The sequence below is a fragment of the Rhamphochromis sp. 'chilingali' genome, assembly GCF_963969265.1.
Source record: "Rhamphochromis sp. 'chilingali' genome assembly, chromosome: 15".
In the NCBI taxonomy this organism is placed as follows: Eukaryota; Metazoa; Chordata; class Actinopteri; order Cichliformes; family Cichlidae; genus Rhamphochromis; species Rhamphochromis sp. 'chilingali'.
The window spans coordinates 10,288,793-10,313,462 of record NC_137942.1 but is presented as its reverse complement, the minus strand read 5'-3'; the positions used below and the strand labels follow the sequence as shown (position 1 = coordinate 10,313,462).

Here is a 24,670-nt window from a genome sequence, read left to right as displayed (position 1 = left end):
CAAACATGCTTGAAATCGGAGGTTTAAAAGCCTCAACTGCACTCCTCCAAATATATACCTCTTGTCATTGTGGTCAAATAGCTCAATGTTTGTCTGACCATAAAACATTTCTCCGAAGTGCATTTGGCTTTTCCATGTGGATAACTGCGAAACTGAATTTTAAGATTTTTTTCCTTGGTCTGCACCCTCAGTTTATGATGATAAAAAACTGGCTTCACGTGGGAGATGGGACGCTGGTGTTCTAGCAGTGTCCAGTTCTTGGCAAGGTTGAGTTTTGGTGGTTTCTAGTGTTACACCCCGGCCTAGGCAACCGGGGTGCAACGCAGGAAAATAAAAATAAGGAAAACAAAACTACGAAGAAAAACACTAAGGCTCTCCACCAAAATCCCAAAAAGTGTCTCAAAACGAATTTATTTACATCAAAACGTCAAACTATTTACAACGGGGGGGAAGATCGCGACCATGACATACAGAAACACAGGGCTTAAATACATAGAAGGAGCAATCAGGGAATGGACCACAGGAGGGAAACACAGCCGGGGCAAATTAGAACTGACGAGACAAGGAAACGTAAACTGAACACACTAAGATGACACAGACTTTCAAAGTAAAGTAGGAAACACATAACAGTCACGCAAAAACAACACATTACCAACGCCAAATCGTAACATACCCGGAGGAGCACCTAGACACTCAAATCCCCACACAGTTACGGCCACAGTCGTAACACCCCCTTACCCAAGAATTAACATTAACCCCAAAATGTTTAATTCAAGGAGACAGTGCTCTAGACAGGGTGTCAGCCAATACGTTAACCTTCCCTTTCTTGTAGCTGATCTCAAAGTTAAAATCTTGCAACAACAAGGACCAGCGCATAAGTCTTTGATTGGAGTTGCACATTCGGGAAAGGAACACCAGTGGGTTGTGACCGGTAAACACCTGCACAGGCAGCACACTTGACCCAGCATAGACCTAACATACCCCCCCACCCAAAAAAAACAAACATTTAAAACATACAACCCCAACGAAAAAAATGAAAAGTTCCACGTCCAGCCCATACGGCACCGGCCACCGTCCCGCAGGCGACGCTGACGACTGGACGGGTCCTCCAGTGGAAACTGAAAACCGGAGCGGGCCCTCGGACACTCCAGCGAAGACGGATGAAGGCTGGAGCGGTCCCACGGACCCTCCAGCAGACGACGAAGGCTGGGGCGGTCCCTCGGATCCTCCAGCGAAAGTGGATGAAGGCTGGAGCGGTCCCACGGACCCTCCAGCAGACGACGAAGGCTGAGGCGGCCCCTCGGACCCCCCAGCGAAGACGAATGAAGGCTGGAGCGGTCCCACGGACCCTCCAGCAGACGACGAAGGCTGGGGCGGTCCCTCGGATCCTCCAGCGAAGGTGGATGAAGGCTGGAGCGGTCCCACGGACCCTCCAGCAGACGACGAAGGCTGAGGCGGCCCCTCGGACCCCCCAGCGAAGGCAAATGAAAACTGAAGCGGTCCCACGGACCCTCCAGCGGAGGCAGATGAAACTGATGGAGGCTGGAGCGGTCCCCCTGACCCTCCAGCAGACGACGAAGGCTGAGGCGGTCCCTCGGACCCTCCAGCGAAGACAAACGAAGGCTGGAGCGGTCCCTCGGACCCCACAGTGATTGGACGAGCCCCCATATGTTACACCCCGGCCTAGGCAACCGGGGTGCAACGCAGGAAAATAAAAATAAGGAAAACAAAACTACGAAGAAAAACACTAAGGCTCTCCACCAAAATCCCAAAAAGTGTCTCAAAACGAATTTATTTACATCAAAACGTCAAACTATTTACAACGGGGGGGAAGATCGCGACCATGACATACAGAAACACAGGGCTTAAATACATAGAAGGAGCAATCAGGGAATGGACCACAGGAGGGAAACACAGCCGGGGCAAATTAGAACTGACGAGACAAGGAAACGTAAACTGAACACACTAAGATGACACAGACTTTCAAAGTAAAGTAGGAAACACATAACAGTCACGCAAAAACAACACATTACCAACGCCAAATCGTAACATACCCGGAGGAGCACCTAGACACTCAAATCCCCACACAGTTACGGCCACAGTCGTAACACTAGGTTGTTTCTGAAAATCCTTAGCAATTTTATCCAAGGGTGACAGTTTGTGTCTTCTTCCAGACCTGGGCAAAGTGGTGACACATCCAAACTTTTACTTCCATGCTGCCTTTTTATGCTGCCACAGAGAAAACTGCCAATTGGAGTTCGTCACGATCACGAATGAGAATTTAATAGGTCTTAGCCTTTATCTGCAGCAGATGAACAGTATCTGAAAGTCACATTTTTAAGAAGGATGTGACACAGAGGACCTGAGAGATGCATCTGTCCCTTCATTTGACTCATGTACTATTCACGAAAGCCTCACCAGAAATGGTGTCCATGGGGTGGCTGTCGAGCAATCATTCTTAAGAAAAGAAAACAGGGAGAAAAGACTGATGTGTGCCAAATTACTCAATAACTGGACAGGAAATCAGTGGCAACAGCTCTTATGAAGTGATGAGTGCGAATGGGAACTTTTTGCTTCAAGGAGACAGGTACAGCAGAGAAGATCGTGGTCTGGAGCTGCATTTCACTCAGTGGTATTAGGGATCTTGTCAAAATTGGTGGAATTATGATGCCACACCATCTGGAAAGTAAATGATTGGCAACAGCTTAGAGAGAACAGAAAAAAAAAAGGCAGCCAGCATCAAAATAGGCCTGGAAAGGTTTTCCTAAAGACTACTTAAAGAATTACTAGAAACCTTCTAAAGAAAATTTAGCCTGTGTTGGAGAATAAAAGTGATCATACCAAATATTGGCTTTAAAGTACTTTAGAAGTGCACAAACTCTTTTTTAAACTACATCTATATACTGTATTTCTATGTACGACAAACATCTTTCAATAAATTACTGAGCCTAGTTCTCCTTTTTCTAGCAAAATATAAATGAATGAATAGGGTGGGGTGGCTCGGACTTTTTTACACAATGCTTTATGCTTTATTTGAAAAAAAAAAAAGAAGCTCACATTTGGCCCTGTAATCTCTGTAATCTTTAAAAGGATGGCTGGAAGTGTCACCCTGTTAAGGTTAGTAGCAACAATGTTACCTGACTGTTTTGAGAGCATCAAAAATATCCAGCCTGAGTTAAATTATAACCCACAAAAACACATGTACAAAAACACTTCACAAATAACAGTCAGTTTGACAATGTAGCTGCTACTAACTAGCTAAGAGTAAAATGCATATGACCCTTTTCAGACTGAACACAACCGATATCAGATTTGACTTGGACACAAGGACATTAGAAAGTCTGACTAAGCAGCTTTTAAATAAGATATTGCTGCATTTGGAGTGATAAATAAAATACAATCTTCTCTCACAGTCACGACAATGTATTTTATCAGACATATCCTGCGTTAATTATTTTGATTCTTTGTTTGAAAAAATGTACAAAGATATGGACAACCATATGCTAGCATGGCCATACAAAATTCACACACGTGTAGATATACACATACCACCTTCTAATATATGTACTTCAGTTACTCAGATAATCAGATAAATAGGCACACTTGTGGCTCTCCTTTTCCTTTTTTAATGCTAGTTGCACCTCCTTCAGGCACAATAGTGAACTGAAAGTAATGCATGTTGAGACAATTGCTTCCAGTGTGTACACATCTTAACAACTTAACACTCAATTCTGAAATACCCTTCCCAAAGCCCTGGTCTCAACCCTACTAAGTTGTGTTGTAAATTGTGGACAATGCTTAAAAGCCAGGTCTATACCAAGAAACCAGCCAACTTAAGTTTTGCCAAGAAGAGTGGTCACTTATCCAACTAGAATTATGTCAGAAAACTGGTTATTAGCTACCAAAAGTTTCTGGTTGAGGAACTTGCCAGAGGACATTTAACCAAATATTAGTGCTGGTGTATGTATTTAGAGCCTGTATGTTTACTTTTGACTCTTTGTGGATTAGAGAAAATCCAGCTCCTGTAAGCTTTTGTAAAGTACATAATAGATGTATACCCTGGAAAAAGAACACTTCAAAGAAATCATTAAAATCCCCAAATTACTCATGTCCATGATGTGTGTGAACTTCAGACTACAATTGTAAATCCCAGAATAAGATGTGATCTAACCAATTTGAGAAAGATTAAGAGATGCAAAATGATTACAAGAGAAATTCACTAAGCCCAAAGTGTGGCACAAAATGAGATATAAAAACACCAAATGAGAGACAAAACCCCCAAAACAAAAGAAAGTATAACACAAAGATACACAAAATGACACTAAAGATGCAAAAAACAAAACAAAAAAACAACCCAACCAAAAACAGTGTCAACAGGGCAGACGCAGAGGAGCAAATGACTGTAAACAGAATCATAAATGATCAATATAAGAGACAGACGATGACTGGTATCAGCATGGTTAGTCCTTTGCGTGTATTACACCCCTGTGGTGAGTACAGCCCAATACTGTCACTAATCTGAATTCTTAAGATCTCCTTCCTGAAACTAATATATCTCTTAAAAATTAAACCTTTGATCAGACCTTTAGAGTTAATTATAACTGAATGATAGCCACGGTAGGTACATTTTCCCAGTTAACAAAAGAATATAATCTTAAACCGCTGATCCAACTCCTAGCCAATAGGTGGCGGTATATTAGCTCTAAACAGAGTTATCTGCCGACTACTCGGACAAGAAGAAAAAGAAGAAGTAAACGACAAGCTACTTGGTAGCTTATCCCGAATGTGCCTCTGAATGTGCTAGAAGATGTGAGGTTTAACTGGATTTCGTACACACTCTGCTTAGAGTGTAATTGCCTGCATACCATGGCGGACTGTCTGCTCGTATCGGACCGTGGTGGCTGGGCCGGGAAGCACTGCCGCGGTTTCTGCTGCTCTTGTTGAACCGTTAGCTAATTCAGCTAACGCTGCTGTTTTTACTTCAGCACAGCCGCTGTCGCTTCGGTGCTGCAGGGCAGTAGATCGCAACAACACGGTAACTTTGAAGCAAGTTGCAGGCATAAACAGCTAACCTAAGCAATGTCAGTGCTGCATCTCTTCCGCCATTAGGTCATTTGTTTTGTTTTGTAGGCAGGATTGTTGTGGAGGATTAGCTAACGTTTTTTGACAACATAAAGACCGCTGCATGCTTTTGGAAGACACAACTTAGTGAACATGTTACCCGCTAACGCACCTAACACTCCCTGCAGCTCTAACGTTAACCACTGCTGCTGTCTACATATTTTGAGATGTAGCATCAGTTAGCCAGCAAGATGACTCGGACTCCGTGCAGCACATCTGAGTTTTCCGTCTGCATGTGAGCTGTCTGTGAGAGGGGAAATCATGTCTTGTAAAGCCGCAACCAAGGACAAGAAGTCCAGCTTCAGCAAGAAGCTGTTCAGGCGAGGCTCTGTGCGCTCTGTGGGCAGTTTTATGAGTAAACTCCTGAGGACACTCACAGCGCTGTCACACTTTGGATCCGAAGTGCAAACCGAGGATGACAAAGATGATGGAGGATTTTCCACGTTTAAATCTGGAAGTAAAGATGTACCCATGGAAGATGGGGACCTGGGGGGCTTCCTATCCAGGGAAAGGGTTCCTGGGGTGTCCGGTCTAAAAAACCACGGCAACACCTGCTTCATGAATGCAATTCTGCAGTGCCTCAGTAACACTGAACTCTTTGCCGAGTACCTCGTTTTGGAGCACTACAAAGGCGAGGAGGAGGACGAGGACCAACCAAAGACAAATGGTGTGCATTTGCAGAAGGGTCTTCTGGCCAAAGGAGAGGTCACGGAGCAGCTGTCAGGACTTGTGCGGGCTTTATGGACGTTTGAGTATACCCCCCAGCATAGCAGGGACTTCAAGGTAAGAGTGACATCAATAAATCAAGGCGAGATAAATAGGGGACCTATTATGCTTTTTCATGTTTTCTGTCTTATATATACTCTTACAGTAGTGTATACAGTCATATTTAACATGACCAAAGTTTCAAAGAATGAGGGCAGTGCACTGTATAAACAAGGAATTCCTTTGGGCCAAACTTAAGCTTCTGTCTGCTTTAGATGCTTGGATGGAGATATGTTTTTCTACTCTTGTCTCTGTATGATGTCAGTGATTGCAGTGGCTGCTTTTGTTTGTTGATGCAACCAACCACTTCTAATAAAATAGCTTAAAGGGAGGTTGAATGGGCTCGTTTTAGACCGTGGATGAGCAGGAGTGGTGATAAGGGATCTGAGATAAATAAAGATTATTTTGAACCGTTGCTGATGCAGAACTACTTGCATAGGATAAAAAAAGTATTGAGTTGGACTTGAGCATAACAAGCCCTCTTTAAGTAAAGATGACCAGGATTATATTTTTATAACAGTGTATGGTAAAAACAATGCGTACCTACACCACACAAGTCTTATACCTGTTGTTAATAAAGCTTTACTCAATGATCTAGATATTCAGAGTGATTTCAGGATAAACGGTGGCAGGCATCGTAACTTTTGGACCATGCTGTTTCTTGCAGAATGTTGTGTCAAAAAATGCCACACAGTTTAAAGGAAACGCTCAGCATGATGCCCAAGAGTTTCTGCTGTGGCTGCTGGACAGAGTACATGAGGATCTCAACACCGTCAACCCCAACAGCAGGCCTGCTATTAAGGTGAATCCAGAAAATATTTGGTGTTCTAATGTACGTAACCCCCCCTAATCAAGCCACAATTGTGAATCATTAACTGGATATTTTCTCCTCATTGCAACTCATCAGTTTTCATTCCAAGGCTATTTTGTTTCAGTTTATATCTCATCAGTGTTCGGGGTGTTTTGGTCACTTGGTGCAGCTTCCAAATGAGCGGCATTCACAGTCTGGCTCATCTAGGCTTGCCAGGCTTTGTTTTCTCTTTTTTCCCCAGAGCTACTCAATAACAAGACTGTGTAGCTCCCACAGCAGCTTGTGAACCCTGATAGACCAGAATTTATTATGATGAAGTAATCAGACTAAACAAACCTGTTTGTTTTTGTTCAGCCACCTATTGAAGAAGACGATCAAAGCATAGAGGGACCATCTCCTCCCCTTTCTGCTGGGTCGTTTGTACAAGAACTGTTTCAGGCTCAGTACAGGTAAGCCGTAGATGTAGAAGCTCTGTTGCTCTGACAATGTGACAGGGATGTCTCTGCACCACATTAAGATTTTTAATGTTTTCCCAACAGGTCTTCTCTTACCTGCCCTCATTGCCAAAAGCAGAGCAATACCTTTGATCCCTTCCTCTGTATCTCATTACCAATCCCGCTGCCTCACACACGGTGAGTTTCTCCATCTGAGCTGTGCTATAGGTCAGGGAGTAATCAGTTAACAACACTTTGATGACATGTTCTTACATGTTTCTGATGTGTTTGTTGCTCTACCAGGTTGTTTGCATTTCTACACTTTAAGCAGGCATGTTTGTTTAAAGGTCTTTAGAGGAATGATACCTTTCACTGGATGTAAAACAGAATGTGTGTGAAAATATGCAGTATATGTGATTGCAAAAGTGGGCGTGTTAAATGTCCAGGAGTAGATTTGTTTGTTGTTGTTGTGTTGTAGAGCATAGATCTCATTTTATAAATTAAAAAAAAATTGTTCTTCAGGCCATGATATTCACATTTTATTTCAATTAAAATAATAGATTTTTACATGAAGGTCTAAAGCCATGATTAAGTTTACATCAGTAGTGAAAGAATTTGATATGGCCCTCTTAACATGAATTCCATTAGCTAAAAAGTAATCTCTTCCCTAAAGAAAAGAGCTCACATGGCTCAGAGGTGACAGAGTTGGAATGTGTATCGAGGTTGTCTGACATTTTAAGGAATAAAGCCCTTTGGAGATGAGTTGGAAGGCCAAAAAGCACGACTCCTCCCACGAAGAAGAGAATTTGAGAGTATGTGACTAGAACCTTAAAGGATTCATAACAGAAAACAAACACTCTGTAAGCCTCAGAGACTGAAAGACCCAGAGTGAAATTTCAAAAGCATACAAAAGAAGCGCAGAGTTTTTGAACAAAGCTTTACTGTTTGGATAAAGTAAAGATGATTCCCTAGCTAAGTGAAAGAAAGAGGAAGATGTCACCAGGGAAGCTACAAATTGTATGGCGATGTCTAAAGGTCACTGACAAACAGAGTTCCACAAACTATGAAATATGAGGATTTTGGCGTGTCACCATCCTGTTACTTTTTAACCTCTGGAGCTTGGGCATCACCAGGGCTCTGCTATTAGAAGTCTCATAGACATTTCTGTTCTATGATATGATCCTATCCAAATATTTACTTTATTGTAATATCCATTATTATACTTTACACTGATTGTTCTGGACTCGCAAAGAACAAATATTGCCTAACTGTCCAAATGCTTTTAGGCTCAAAGTATTTGGATTACATATCAAAGTATTTTTATGGTTGCAGTACGATAAAGATAAAAAGTGGCTTTATAGCACTTGGACACAAAGACAGCGTCATGGACTAAACAAACCTGGCGTAATGTTATCTTAGCATGTACTTTCAGGTAGCATGCAGAATCAGAGGTGTGATGTGTTACACAACAGTGCCTGCGTCTAGTGTGGCACCTTTCCCGTCATATCAGTTCAGCTCCGGCTTACTTAAAGGCCAAGCTGCAACACCACACCCTCCCCATTTTGTCCAGTATTAAATAGGTGTGTGAATTTTTTGTGTGTGTGTTTTATTTGTGCTGCTCATTCCCGTTTCTTTTTGTTAGGCCCTTGTATGTGACGGTGGTGTACCAGGGGAAGTACTCTCACTGTATGAGGATTGGAGTTGCTGTTCCGCTCAACAGCACCGTGTATCGCCTCAGAGATGCTGTGTCACGCGAGACTAAGATCCCAATGGACCAGGTGCTATTCCTGTCACTTATCAGGGTCTGCCACAGTGAGACTATATTACGGGCACAGTGTCGGTACAGCCAGTTCTAAAACAGAAGCGAGTTTTGCTCCAAGCCCCTGGCTGTTATAGGTTATATTTGGGAGGTAGTACGCAATTCTAACATTTGTTCTTAGTACTACAGCAGCAAAAAAGGGCTTGAGAGCATATGTAAATTACAGCTAAAGCAGGATGCAGCTGCTAATAAGATTACTGAATTGCTGTAATACTGATATGGACTTGATACAGAATAATTGCTACAAGGTTTAAATGTGCTGTTTTTCTCTTGTAGTTTGTTTTGACTGAAATGTACTACGACGGCTTTCACCGTTCGTTTTGTGACGATGATGACGATCTTGACATCATACAAGAGAGCGATTCCATCTTTGCCTTTGAGACACCCGAGACCTTCAGGCTGGAAAACATCCGCACAAAAAGAGGTTACTCAGTAGTTTTACATTTTTATTTTATTTTATTTTTTTAAAAGGTGTGTTCTGCATTTTCCACGTTTAATCAAAAAGACTCGCGTGCCATTCTGTCTTTCGCAGGAAGCCTTCTGGCAAATCTGAATCATAACAACTTGAAGTATGGGACAGAAATCAGCAGGACTCCGTCTTTTATGCAGGGCGCTGTGACACCTGTAACTGCATCACCCAATAAAAACCTGGGACCAGAAAAAATGATCCTTTTGGTGTGTAACAGAGCGTGTACTGGCCACCAAGGAAAGAGGTACTGCATCTCAGAATGATTTTATGTTCTGCATTTCTTACTCATCCACTCTGCTTCTTCTGATTATGTAATACATGCCCTGTTCTTGTGGGTCTGTCAGTGATAAAGAAGGGTTATTGACATAACCCACAATTTGTCCCTGGCATTTACCTAATAACAGGCCTGATGGAGAAGCTGATAGCAGCTAATGGAACTTGTGCATTTTGTTTTTTTATTTTTAGGTTTGGCCTGCCTTTTGTACTGTACTTGGAGCGCACTGTGACCTGGGATGCTCTGCAAAAAGAGATCCTTGAGAAAATGCGCCATCTTTTGAGGCCTGGGGTCTACATTCAGGTAGGATGACAACCACTCACTGCCTTATACTCAGTTTATTTCCTTAAGTAGTCCTGCAGCCTTTATTTACCTGAACTGCTGAAGTCAAAGGTTTTATTTGGAGGTGGTTTATAGTGATCGTACCCTCTGTTTGATCACAAGTAAGTACAAACCTTCCTCCAGCATTCTCCTGTTTATACCGACTATACAAGCAGTGACTACCACTTGTGGGGAGATTATTAAGAAAGCTTTATTTTAAACAACAAGGTATCTAGACCCATCAGTCTAGATACCTCCTGCACTGATGGGTCACATCTTTGCTAACTTAACATGAAAGTTCATAAAACAGAAACAAATGTCGAGTGACACTTTCTGACAGATGATGTACAGCTGGAAAGACAATAGTCTTAATTTATTTTTTAAGTGAAGTTGAAATTTTAATAGGTATCAAAACTATTTTTAAGACAAAAGAGTTTAAAGTAGTTGGATGACACTGGGGGGGGTTTATATTTCATTTTCATTCTGTGTGCAGGTTGGACCTTTCAGTCTTCGAGTGGTTGGCGTTGTTGGCATCACCTACCTCCTGCCCCAAGATGAGCGACCACTGTGTCATCCAACTGTGGAAAGGTCCGTTCAGATAGCCATTGTTATATTTGATAACTTCTTGATTTCAGATGAGAAGTATGACCTAAAATTTAACTAAGTCGGGATATGTTTATTCAGAACGTTCTTTAGTAAATTTCAGCTTACTCACACTGTGACTTCTTGTTACAGCTCATAAAAGCAACTTATAAGGCTAATAACCCAGACTATAAAATGACTGTTTTTCTCTCTAAAGCCTGTTTACATTGCCATAATTATATTGGATCACTGAACTTAAAAAAATAAATAAAAATGCAACCTTGCCTTGCAAAACAAGTATAGCCGTTTGACATGTCGTAGTCATGTAATGTAGTAACAAACTCAGCAGTTTAAAAAAGGTGTATTACCGGTGCCAGGCTCTCCAAATGCCTTAATGTTTTGCAGCAGTCACAGCACGTCAGTGAAAGTGAGAAAATCTGAAATCCTAATAAATACTGGTGCATAAACATAAAGGTAAAGGCAGGCATGAGCTTGAGTAAATAGTTTGAAGTTGTAATTACATCAATTTTCAGCTTTAATCTCACCTCTCCACACTTGCCCCATCAGTTCTACTTCACTTATGACCTGAGCAGAGGACATGCCCTAACAGGATTTGAATGTTAAATTACCAGTTTGGCCTGTTTGACTTAGAAACTGAATGATTTCAGAATAACAAAACAAGTCACAACACTGCAGATGCACAAACCAAAGTGCAATTATATTTGATTTTATTATGATCATGATTAATCAGTGGCGATCATAACTAGCATTCTTTCTTTTGTTTATTGATTACAGTCCTGAAACATTTAATAAAGCTCTGTTCTCAGTATAAACTATTAACTCTCATACTGTATTCAAATGTCTGTCTGACATAAAGGTGTTTTTAAATTACATTTAAGTGAATGAAACTCTTGTCATACAGTGCTTGGAAGAGGGGAAAAAACCTTTTTCACTCATCTTACTTTATTGCTAAATTATTTTTTCTCATTACAGAGCATACAAGTCCTGTGGACAAGGGGGACCACCACATGTGAAAATTGTGGTTGAATGGGACAAAGAGACCAAGGACTAGTAAGTGGAAAAAAATACGGATGTGTATGTGTCCAGTTTCACTTGTCTACAGCACAGTTGTTCTGCAAAGGATAAAAAGTTTGAATTGGAATTTGTGGGCCCTTTAACCAGAGCTAAACAAATATCATTGTTAAATTAAAAAAGTATAGTTTTTGTTAGCCATGACCTATCTACCCAAATATAAAAGCCAGCTTTGACAAATAGTAAGAAATGAGGTCTTTACTATAGGCAGACCAATTCTGCTTAAGACCCATTTTGAGATGGGGAAATGCTGAAAACTGTTCTGAAAATTGGTAAAGCCACTGGTTATAACTGACTTTGTTGACATAACATTGACTCTGTAATTGATTATGATTGCTACAGACAGCCTCGTTTTGCTTCGTAAGCAGTTCCATTCAGACCACCATAGAAATGATGGAACATTACAGACAAATGCGGCTGAACTTCAAAGTGTTTTGATGTCTGCAGTTGCAGAATTTTGACCCGTTTCTGGTCCTGACTTAATGTAACTGCCTTTTGACTTTAAGGGCAAAATCTGTAGTGCCACAGACACAGAAAACCCCCCACCTTTCCCACTCCCATCTCTTCTATTGTAGCTGTCAGGGCTGTGGTTTAGCAGTTCAATGTGTCTCAGCATTTTCAGTAAAATTGATGGTGACAGTAATTGCTTTGCCGAGTGTTTCTGAAAAGACGTTCAAATTGAGCAACACCTCAAACTTAACTAAGGATGTTTCAGAGGACGTGGCCTTTTCTGTGCGTACCTCCTAACATATCGTTTGCTTGACAGGATTTCTTTTTTCAAGAACTAACTTATGTAAAATGTCAAAAAATTCACGCTGCATTTGAAGCAGTTCCTTCTTTCTCACTAAGCTGACTAATATGTCGAGCAGTTAACACAAACGCCCATGCTGGCCAAATCAAACTTTTTTTTCCCCCTTTTTGGTACTTGGATGTTGATGATGTTGATGATGTTGGCTTTGAACAAATCCTGTCGAGTTCATGTGTAATGCATGTCTGCACAAGTGCTGATTGTGAAGCCCTTTAAAGTCTTAAATCCTTTAGTTGCACTGCTGGGTGTGAACCGTTAATGTAAGGACAAACAGCATGCTTATGACATGGTAAACAATTACTTCATCTGTCTCAGTTACAATAAAATACTGGTCAGTTTATTTTTCTTTTATCAATCTCAGATCCTGTGATCCTCACCTGACTGCGCTGTTACACGAAGGGTGTGTTTCTTTTTCTGTTTCCCACAGTCTGTTTGGACACACCGAGGAAGAGTATATTCCGGATGCTGAGAGTGTCTATCTGCATAGAGAACAACATCACCAGCCGCAGGCCTGCACCCTTGCTCAGTGCTTTCAGCTGTACACTAAAGAAGAGCAGGTAGACACACGAGCATGTATGCATGCGTGCAAGACGGCACTGTTAGTAGTTTAAGTTGAATAAATAAATCGTAAACTGGCCTTGGCACATGCGCTCACAGTGGTTTTACTGTGTTTTGCTCTGGAGTAAAAGAGAGAAGTTGGAGGGAAATTCGGGGCCTCATCCTGTGTGAGGTCTATTATATAAGCTCTGTGGTTGGGGCTTTCTCTTCATAGCTACTCCTTGGGTCTTGTGTGTTTTAGCTGGCCCCAGACGACGCCTGGCGCTGTCCCCACTGCAAGCAGCTGCAGCAGGGCCGGATTAAGCTCAGCCTGTGGACGCTCCCGGATGTACTCATACTGCATCTCAAGAGGTTCAGACAGGTATTTTAGTTCATCTGGATATTTTCAGTAAGAATTTGTAAGTAAGTTTTTTGCTAAATCCTATATGTTGACCAGCAGATATTAAAAATTAACACTGTACATCTGCAGAACTTAAAGGTTAGAGTTTTAGTCTAGGTGGACAGCTGATGGTCAGATAACGAGACTCTGTTGCAACATGCTTCTATATTTTTGTTTCAGGAGGGGGACCGGAGGGTGAAGATGCAGAACATGGTGAGGTTCCCGTTGATGGGGATGGACATGGCTCCTCACGTGGTTAAGAGAAGCCAGAGTAGCTGGAGTTTACCTTCCCATTGGTCTCCGTGGAGACGGTCCTATGGACTGGGAAGGAATCCTGATGACTACCTGTATGACCTGTATGCTGTTTGCAACCATCACGGGAACATGCACGGAGGCCACTACACTGGTAATGCGAGCAGTTCTTTGCTTCAGACCTATTTTAAAATGGATCAGAAATGCAAATTAAACCTTTTTTTAATGCCTGTCCTTATTTTCTCTCATATGTGCAATGTTACTGTGTTTGAAAGTCAAATGAAATGTGGGCAAGCTGTCAAATAGTGATGTAAAAGTATATAAAAGTAATCCCTGTAAGCCAAAAGCTCAGAGTCAGCCTCCAGACTACTGGAATATAAGCTTCATGCCAAGCTAATGTCAGCGAAGCACATGATTTCCTTATATTTCCAAGTGTTATATCCCAGTAGAGTCAAACTACAAGCTGCTTGGTAACATTTTTGCTGAGCAGTATTTTGGGATTAGGAGAAAGTGGGCTTTCAGACAAGCGGGCATTTAAAGGGACAAAACCAAAAAATGGCTTGTTTCAGCCTGAGGTAAAACTGAGTGGGACATCAGGGGAAGGAGTAAAAAAGATCAAGTCAAACAATGAATCACTGATTTGCTTTTAACTGTGATAAGATGCAAATTAAACGTTGTATTGGAAATGAGCATATCAAGCAGCTGAATGTGTTTGCCATCCATGTTAACTCATTCTTTACTTTGTGCTCACAGCATACTGCAAAAACTCCATTGATGGTCAGTGGTACTGCTTTGATGACAGTGAAGTTACAGCAATAGCTGATGATGACGTGTGCCAGCAAACAGCCTATATACTGTTCTATCAGAGGAGAACAGTCATCCCCTCTTGGTCTGCCAATAGCTCTGTGGCTGGTCAGTATTTATTTATACACCATTTGTCCACCTAGCATATGTAATGTATACCGTACCATAAAGTGGCATAATAAGCTTTATGTGACATTTAAGGCTTAAAATGTATCCATGTTTGTGTTTTAATCAGGCTCTACTAGTTCATCCTTGTGTGATCACTGGATCAACAGGCTACCTGGCAGCAGGCCTGCTAGTTTGGCCTCTGGAGCCTCATCCAGACGCACTTCTCTGGCTTCACTGGCTGAGTCGGTTGAGTTTCCAGTCGAACGTAGTGAGGATGACGGTGAGAAAATGCTGAACTTTCATTTATTTATTTATTTTTATTTAAAGGTTCCTGATTGTTCATTTTCATTGATTTTCATCATACACACATCTACTGCCTCCTGAGCAGGTCATAGTTTCAGAAATGCACAAAGTTCAGAGTTTGGTTTCAAGGTTTTTAAGTCCATCGCATTTATAGGGATACTTTAAAGCTTCCTCTAAAGACAATATCTAAAGTGGGATTAAACATTACAGTCAAGAATTACAAACTCAGACCTTAAATTTACCAATCCCAACTCTAATAATTAAAGTCACAAGGCAAATATGGCATTGGAGTGAAATGAACAAGTCCCCACAGATCTCTGAAGTGTGGGAAACCTTCACTAGCCAGTCTGCAAGATATGGCTTGCATGTTGTAAAATTTCAGAAAACTATGCATGACTTGTCTTGGATGCTCCCTTTTTATTAACTTATAATTTAACATGGTTTTTACTAGTCATCGTGTAGGCCTTGGTCTTGTACTAAGCGAGAATAACATTACAGGCACTGTAAATGTGATAAAGTCCTTTATTATATAGCATAGCTTTGTAGCAATGTAGAAATATGGCCTGAGTGATGTTTAAGGTCCAGTGGGTTATAGCTGTTTGCAATTTTATTGATATTGGCTTTGATAATGGCTAATAAATGAAAATTTAAAAACTAGAGAGTATTACATAGTTTGTCCATCAGATGGCACTCTGCAAGTTCCCTGTTGGTAACATGTGTTTATAATGCTGCAAAACAACCAGCTGATCACAGTAGAGTCAGTGTTAATGAGCAATAGATGATCTGTTGTGGTAATAAAACAAGATTATTTTTTTTAAACAACACGGTCACATCATCTAATAAGGACTCAAAAAAAGAAAACCAGCCAAAATGTCTATTTTTTAAATAATCAAATATCAGTGTCAGTATTGTTATTGATGTAGATACACTGATGGATTTACCCCCCCAAAAGTGTGAAACAGTACAACTATTTCATTTGATTCTTAATATAAAAATAATAATGCTTGTTCATTATTGTGTAGATGTTGGTGTGTTTTAAACTAAATAATTCCCTGTTTTTTAGGAGGATTCTCTGTCCGCCCCTTTGTGAGGAGTATTCAGCGACAGAGTTTGTCCTCCAGGTCATCCATTGCCAGTCCTTTAGCTTTCAGTGACAGTGGGATAAAACCTTCCTGGTCTCTCTCTGCCAAGCTGCACATGAGATCTAACTCGCCCTCACGATTCTCCCTTGACTCTCGGTGTTCCCCTCCTTTAGAGAGGATAGGAGAGGCATGTGACGACAAGGTTTCCACATCGTGTTTTGGCAGCTACAGTAAACACGAACGATACTTTGGCAACAGGACTCCGTTGTCTATGATGGAGAGCAGTTTCCCCGACCAGGACAACAATAAAAGGTTCTTAGACATGTACTGTCGGGCTTCCACTCCAGTGGAAAAGAAGATCACCAAAAATGAGCCAACTGAAAACAACAACCAGATCACAGCTATAGACCAAAACATATTACCCACTCAAGCTACTCCCTCCAAAGAACAGAAACGTAAGAATAGTATCGGAGGATTTGGCTTAAAGGCTGAAAGCACAGGATCCACAAAGAGTGTCAGCAAAGTGGAGCAAGATAAAAGCTCCAAAAAACGATTGTGCTCGACCCACAAGACCTCTGCACCTGAGACGTCTTCCAGTACACCAGTGAAAGGTAAAAAGCTGAGCAATACTAAAGAGAAGAGTGCAAATGCTAAGAAAAGCACCTCGACACCTAGCGGGACTCCCTCCAAAACGAAAGAGTCAAATCAGCCTCCAGAGGCTACGCCACAACATAAGCCATGCGTCCGTTCCACGCCTCAGTCCTCAGCTTCTCCTTCACCAACCTCAAAGAAGAATTCCACTGTCACTGAGAAGAGCTCAACAAACAGCAGGAAGCGGCTTATAGAAAGGAGCTACAGTAGAGATTCTATGCACACTAGCCCTCTGGCTGACAACCTCAGATGCGGCTCAGTAGCACGCTGCTCACTTTCAAAGAGCGGCGAAAGCAACCGTCCTGAGAGGAGATTTGTGCGGAGTTCCAGCAGCAGTTCTTCTGTCACTAGCCTGCGTTCACCCAGCGTTTCCACCAGAGATCTGCAGCGCAGCAGCAAATCTGAGGAGAAAGGGTTGTCTTTCTTCAAGAGTGCCCTCCGACAAAGGGAAAGCCGCCGGTCGGCTGATTTAGGAAAAAGTACCATGCTCACCAAAAAAGCCTCGGAGAGGACATGCAAGCAGAATGGACAAGCCAAGGAGATCGGTGGCAATGGTGGAAAGCCAGGAGACACGGCGTCTTCTCCGAAATCTGCAGAGACTCCTGGAGGTGAGACAAAATCAGAGACAAAGGAGTCTTCCAAGCCCCCCAGCTCTCTGAGTCGCTCTCTTTTAAATGTAGGCAAGTCCAAGTCTTCCACTTCTGAAGTAAGTTCCAAATCTCCTAATGGGAAGAAACCCCTTGAAAGAATGACATCTTCCCGAAAACTGTCATCGAGCATGCAATCTCCTGCACGAACAACACAGAGGCCTCAATGATACATCTATAGTCGGTATATTGAACAAGCATAATGCAGCTAATCTTTGTGCCTAAGTTTCAGCGAGCTCCAGATGTATTTAAGACACATTTTTGATGTTATGGTTTTGTACTCTTGGTTTAAATGCACATGTTGGGTTTGCAATTTTAGTATTGGCAGCCAGCTTTGAGTGTTTAAAGATATTTAAAAGTACTGTATCATCATCCGCCTACCTGAGTGCCAAGCACTTGTGTAGTATGCTGCCAATTTAGCTTCTTCCAGTAGTAAATATTGATACCTTTTCCACCTTTGGTGGTGCAGCAGCATATTTGATTTTGTGCACGGAAGACCTGTACGACACGAGCGTGAAACAAAACTTGATTTAAAATGCAGCAGCTTATCCATTTGAACTTGAGTCTCTACGAAATACTTATCAATGTCTTGTGCACCAGTAACTTGTAATTCAGATATTGTAGTAGTTTTGTTGTAGTTTTCTGTTACACAGGTTCCAAGTCTTCTAGTTATTCTAGAATTGATTAGCTGGCTGCTGATGCTTGAATTCTGCTGCTGTTCTGTAAGCATTTCAAATCATTGTCAAAGGGTACAAAACTTTAACATCAAAAATAGCCTCTGACAAATACTGAAACAAAATTATTCAGACATGCACACAAATACAAAAGAGTTTCATTCCGAAATAGAGTTGGCTAATAGTACATTTCATTGATTGTTTTTACCACTGATGGGTTAAATCTCTGTTCTTCAAGCAAGTTTCTCCATGCACCTACTGCTTTAGTCTATAAAGGTCTTACAAATATTATTCTTACTCCATTTTTCCATTAAGAAAAAATAAGTAATCTCATAATGTGGCTCTACTTGATAGTTCCTAGCATTGATACAGAGCAGCAGGAAGAACAAAACCAGAACTAATGTTGGCAAGAAATTAGAATTGGTTTACAATTTGTCCAATAATTCAAAACGTTATTATTTTTTTTACGAGTACCTTTTTAAATATAAATCTATTTTTCAAAATTTTATTGAAGTACTTTTGCATTAAATTGATAGTGTGTTTTGGAATGAAACCCTTTACAGTCACGGTATATAAATATATGTATATGTGTCTGTACATATATTGACAGAAAGTATATGGTATGTAACTCATTTTTTATTTTCTCCTTCCATGAGCAAGATGAAAATAATCTTAAGCGCCTTTCAATGCTGTACATGTAAACATATAATTGCCTTTGGCAACATAGTAGTCTTCTACTGTATGCATCACTGAGTAGGAATGTTTTGTTCGCACTTTGTAAACACGAAGCAGTGTCGTAATTATTAATTTAGTAGTTTCGAGACATATCAGACAGTAGATTCAACAGGCCTTAGACTTGAAATGATAAAAGTGTACATTCATCTCGATGTTTCAGGGGCCATTTTTTTTAAGAAATCACCCCTTTATTTCACCTGGTGCTCTAAAATGCCACTGCTCCACTAGCTCTTGTTTCTTAAATGAGCATTCTTTCAAATGATGACGTTCAGAACTGTGACCACAAACTTCAGAAAAGGTATTGTTTATCATAACCCGCGGTACCTCACTGGAGAATATTTTCCATTTTGTTATTCATCAGCTTGAATCAGAATATTGATAATGAGCCATTTGGTTGATTATAGATCTACACATACATTGTCATGGAGTGGTTGTTGTCCAAATATGGACATGTATGCGAAAATAACAGATGCATTGTGGAGTGAAGTTCAAAGCAGTGGCAGAATATTATCAGTGCTGCCGTCATGATGCTTGCTGGCCTTTTTGTGAACAATCAGCTTTAGTTCACTATAGAAATGCCCCATTTATAAGGCAATACTCATACATTAGGCACCACTGTAGTGTATGTTTCAAAAGATTCAAAGTTATTTTATTATAAACCACAACTAAGTGATTTTACTTCTAGCATAAAACATTTTGAGTTTGGTATTTTGCAGTATCTTTCTCACTATTTCTCTGTAGCATATATGAGGTTTCAGGTTTACATTGGGTTCTCAGATGGTTTTGGATGCCACTCATTTTTAAACAGTTCGGTGTATTATTTCAATGGTCTGTACAGGTTGTTAAAATTGAAATTATACCCAGAAACGTTTAATCTACCTGGTTTGCTTGATGAATTGTCACGTTTAGACAACACGATGTGCTCGAGCAACACTAGATGACGTTTCATGTCTTTATTGAAGCCACCTGTTAAACCTTTCCTTGCATTTAATAACTGGTCGAACATCCTGTTAACCTTCCAGTAATAATTAATTTGTTTATAACTGGGACACTTATTAAAGTAGCCTCAAACCTGACATTTAAGGGAAGCTTTTGAAGGTCTCAGTCAGTGATGAACATCCTATTTATCCTCAGGACGTTTTTATCGCTACTTCTGCGATTTAACATGGCGTGCTAATCTTTAGTGTTAGTGTGGGGTTGCATAAAAAGGTGTCTGCTGCAGACCTGGGACTTTTCTCCGTACGTGGACTGACTATGGCATTCAAGCTGCAACAGACCACAGAGATTACATAGAGCTGTTTAAATATGGTGGTGTTCTTGTAGCTGCTCTTTTCTACTTAACATGTGTAATCTATCAGGAAGCTGACAATGGCACTTTGGATCAAAGCAGGATCATTTTAAGTACATTTAGCTTTCCCTTTCTTGTTTGCCTGTTTAGAAGTCTGTAATTGAAATGTAGTGGTTAGTGTGTATTTTAGAGAGCTGGGCCTTGGCATTAAGCTTTTTTGTTTTTTGCCCATAAATTTTCTTGCTACATAAACAATTTATTAGAACATCTCACGAAGCAGTAGACAATCTCATAATGTAATAAAGTCAAAATGTATAGTGTTTATAACACACTGTGTAAATACGGTTTGTGGTTTGAGGTGCGGATGTCGCCAAACCTTTTATTTGGCTTTTTTCCTGTATATGTTGGACACTAAAAACTGCAGGATGTTTTCACTCATTTTTATAGATTGGCTTTGTTTTGATAACGTAGGGTTAGATGAGAGCTGTTGATTTAGCAGTTGCAGTTAAAGGTCCTAATGGCAAGCAGTTTGTTGAGCTTAAAATTGGCGGTGTGCAGTCTAAACTCTTGAAAGAAAGCTGGAAGCATATTGCGCACCTGTTACAGCCCTGCTGCCAAACATGAACCATAAAAACACTACGATTGCAAAAATCTAAAAAAAAAAGAAATCATAACAATGTCTTTGTTGTTTGGTGTTGATCAGATGGATTCAGTTTGATTTACAAAAACGTGTCAAACTGCCGCATTTGAGGGCCACTGAATTTATTAACGGTTGAAGGACAAAATATAAGATTCCTAGTTATCAATTCCAGGATCGGTCATCTCGTAGCTTTATCTCCACGCCAGTTATGTGTCTGCATTTTTCATTTTTGTTTGTAAATTTGTTGTCAGTGTACAAAATCGAGAATGATTAAGGAATGCAGTATTGCATGAAAACGCTAATGCATGTATTTATTAACTATGCAAAATTCTGCAGCTGTGTTAAGTAGAAAGCAAAGCATGGCTGGTATATTCATCGCTTAATTTGCACGTCATTTAGAAACTGTAAAATCTAGCATACTTCATCATTGCTTTAAAGGATTAAACTTAATGTTGCCTATATGAAAGAAAATCTAATTAATTCCCTAACTGCATATAGCATTATATCAATTAGTGTTTTGTTTTTTTCTCACTTTGTTATTTAATTCTGCTTATCTGTGCTCTCTGGGTGCTCCTACCACAGTGGTTGTTTATTGTGTGTCTTCTTTAATATTTACTGTTGTACACCAGCAGAGACAACACTATGGAATCGATTATCTCTCTTTGATCACTATATAGACTCATTATGTACACGTATATCGTAAGAATTCCAACTTTGGTTCACCTCAGTGAACGGTTTGTGAACCCCTGTTTCCATGTTCTCAGCTGCATTGAAGATGTGGTCTGTCTGTCATATAAAATAGATACATGTAGCTCAATGCAATAAACAAAGATAGTAAATTTATAGTTTTATAACACAGTACATGATCAGTGACATTATAATATTAATATCTTAATACTTTTGAGGGTTTTTTTATTTTATTTTTCTTATTGTAAACTGTTTATCAACAAACGGTAACTTCCAATGTTTTAAAACGGTGCCATTTATTCTCTTTTTTCTTTCTAATGACTGGTGAAGTGGGTATTAAACGTTAATCACTTTAGTTGTAAAATGCATTCAGGCTTCCCTGCAGAACTTAATTAGGATTAGAGAATCCTGCTTAGAGTTGTTGTTGCGACATAGACATTTTGTTTTGCTGTTAAATTCATGATGTTCAATTCAAAGTTGCCGTAGCAAAACTACCATAATCCTACATTTGAGGTACAGACTTAAGGTTCTGCAGATGGCGAGGTACTGCAAATACACACCTGGATGAGCTGAAATAGCCGGTTAGGATTTGAGAAGCTTTTGAGAGCATTTTCAAACGGAAACACTACAAAAAAAGGATGCTGAAACTTTTCAGAAGCCTTAAGCAAAGAAAATTGTAATGGACAGTTTCTATCTTTGGATCAGAGAATCTAAGGAGAGGTTTGATGAATGAATGTCACAAGTCTCATTTTCTTTTAAACTATTTTAACACTACAGTGCTTAATGAAAGCATGCCTCTTCTTTTACTTTCTGTATAAATTGTAATGCGTTTGTACACTGCATTCATGGAGATTTGTTTTCATTCTAAAGTCTTTTACTCTACTCCCTGCTGAACTATGTGGTTATTATATTGACATCTGCAGTGTCTGAATTGACCAATTTTTCTTTCTTTTTTTTTTAAATTTTAGTTTACATTAGAATATTTGTTCCAGCATATGCCTGCTATTTCACTTTTTTTTAATATATATTTTTACAATTGAAACAACCAGTTTCAAGTTCATTAGACTGTGTCCAAGCATTCTGTTAATTTATTTGTATTTGTCGTTTTTTTTAAAGTCATATATGCACTTTTTTTCCCTCCAAAAGAATGAATGTGTATATACTTTGTTGGTTAATCCATGCAAGTATAAATTGAAAAAGATTAAAAATATTGAAACTGTCTTGGTTGTTGTGCTTTTACTTTGTGTAATGTTGAGGTATAGCTATTCCTACACTAGGGGGAGTGTTTCTCTAACAAATCTGCCCACAGCATGACTCCTAATGCATCTCATGTGTTTTCTTGGTTTATGCATCATTTAAAAAATGAAGAAAAAAAAAAGTAGTCTTTGGGTAAGATTGTGTGCATTACTGTTGCACAGCTCGAGATTGATAAATGCCAGAAAAGCATGACTTACCTATAATTCAGGCAAACCTATATGTGGTCAGTTTTCAGAACACTGTTCAAAGCTTAGTGCATTAAAAAAGAAAGGGCATTCTGGAGTACAAAGTTCCCTTTTTATCAATATCAACGTGAGCTAGGTTGGATGTCCAAGTGAATGAGCACACAAAATTTACTGGTTATTGTCTCGCTGCTGTAGAGACTATTGTCTGAGATCTCAAGGTTTTGAAATACATAAGAGGCTCTAAATTTCTGGACAGGGTTATTATTTCAAGCTTTCACTGGTTCCAGAATATCGAGGTCCGGGGGTGGGAAGTGCAGATGGGAGCAAGTCTTGAGCTTAGCTTTTACTCAAAGACGTAATCACTTGTCAGATTTTTGTTTTTTTCCATCCACCTTTTGGCTTCTGTGTCAGTGAAAAGGGATTTAAAAAAACAAACAAAAAACTTGCATAGCAGAATAGCAGAGCATGTTCCCAAGACAAGTTAAAAGAAGATCATTTTCTGCCAATACTTTGCAACAAATTAGATAAAACATATCTTTTTCAGGCAGGAGGTAAAATATGAGGTATTCCCAGTAATACTTCAAACTTCCAGCTCTGAGACACTGCAAATTTACAATTATGTTTTAAATAAACTGATTATTTTTTTTAAAAGAACCCTTAAAAAAACATGAATTTATTATTAGTTTAGCATAGTTTCTATTCTCCTATAAAATATTTCATAGTGGTCGTATTAATACTTTGTGTAAAGATCTTTGATAAATGTTCATTTTTTTTTTTAAAATCAGATTCTTCATTTCGTTACCAGATAAGAACAATCAGCATTTAGGTGCCACATGTAGAGGCCTCGTTACTGGCTCTCTGTCATGGGTCATTGTAAAGCAGCCGTTAAGCCATAGTGGTGTTTGCCTAAATTTTGAGGCATCTGAATATCTCTTACTGTCTGTCTGACTGTTATCAACTTGTCAGCTTACACTATCAAAGAGGACAGCCAGTAAGCTGCTGGCTGACATCCACTTCATGCATCATTTGAAATTTCCTGGTAAACGAAGGATGCCATTTACTCTTATTCTCCAGTGCTTTTAAATGGAGTCAGAGCAGCATCTGAGTCTCCTCTCACGATAATACCAGTCCCCTGTGGTACAGTGAAGTTACTTTAGCAATTTGCCTGTGGTTTTATCTTCTTTGTCCCCTCTTTTGACTCCACCCCAGAGAGTGCAGCAAAATCAATAATAATTGATTTTAGAAAGCAGGAAAAGGAGGTTAGAATTCAAGGGAAGGACCAGAGGAAGACAGAGACAGAGAGGTATGAGCAAAGAGGTGCAAGACCCTAAGCATAATATACATGTGCTGGCACAGATAAAGGTCACCAACATGAACCTGTCTGTAACAACAGATTATAAAGTGTCTAGCCTCGCAGTTACTGAGGTCTCGCGTATAAAAGAAGAATAGTGGCAGCTGCAAACAGTTACAGTGACAGTAAGTCATTTTATTCAATAAAAAGGTAGGTGTGTTGAGTTCAGTAAAAGTCAATTTTAGAGATTTTTAAAAGAGAAGACATTTTTTGGCAGCTGTGCTTATAAACGCTGTAAGATTTTGACATTTTCTGTTCATTTAAAAAAAAATGCATTAAATCGGATATAAAACCTGCTGCCCTTGTATAAGCATTCATGGTGATGTTTCTCCTTGTAGCAGCCAATTAGTTGCTTATTTTCCTGTTTCCTGTTGTCACTTTTAAGGTTGAGTTTTTATCAGTCCTCTATTTCCAAGACCACTCAATCAGGGTAATGTTCAAAGCAGGACAAAACAGCAACAGACTTTCAGTACAGAGAAAAAAGGCTGTTTGATTTCTATTGCAGGATTTGTCTGGGGTCTGATGGGTCAGCGTGGCTGACAGCTTGGAGATTGATAGTTGAGATCTTTCCCA

At 39.9% G+C, this 24,670-nt stretch overlaps 1 protein-coding gene across 1 annotated transcript; it reads left to right on the top strand.

Moving 5' to 3' along the window:
* The first annotated feature begins 4,720 nt into the window (after positions 1-4,720).
* usp31 (ubiquitin specific peptidase 31) lies at positions 4,721-21,323 on the top strand. The gene is made up of 16 exons (XM_080904215.1): positions 4,721-5,904; positions 6,554-6,688; positions 7,052-7,146; positions 7,237-7,329; positions 8,774-8,909; positions 9,227-9,374; positions 9,483-9,663; positions 9,885-9,996; positions 10,508-10,602; positions 11,590-11,667; positions 12,924-13,053; positions 13,296-13,415; positions 13,614-13,839; positions 14,439-14,597; positions 14,725-14,877; positions 15,964-21,323. The coding sequence occupies exons 1-16, from the start codon at positions 5,383-5,385 to the stop codon at positions 17,448-17,450; spliced, it is 3,870 nt and encodes a 1,289-aa protein (XP_080760341.1). The 5' UTR covers positions 4,721-5,382; the 3' UTR covers positions 17,451-21,323.
* The last annotated feature ends 3,347 nt before the right edge of the window (positions 21,324-24,670 follow it).

What these genes read in the sequence shown, in the direction of transcription:
- usp31 (XM_080904215.1), top strand. Translation starts at nt 5,383, where the DNA reads ATGTCTTGTAAAGCCGCAACCAAGGACAAGAAGTCCAGCTTCAGCAAG. An exon ending in ACTGGCCACCAAGGAAAGAG is followed by an intron (nt 9,664 to 9,884) that starts GTACTGCATCTC and finishes TTTTATTTTTAG; the next exon opens with GTTTGGCCTGCCTTTTGTAC. An exon ending in TGTACACTAAAGAAGAGCAG is followed by an intron (nt 13,054 to 13,295) that starts GTAGACACACGA and finishes TGTGTGTTTTAG; the next exon opens with CTGGCCCCAGACGACGCCTG.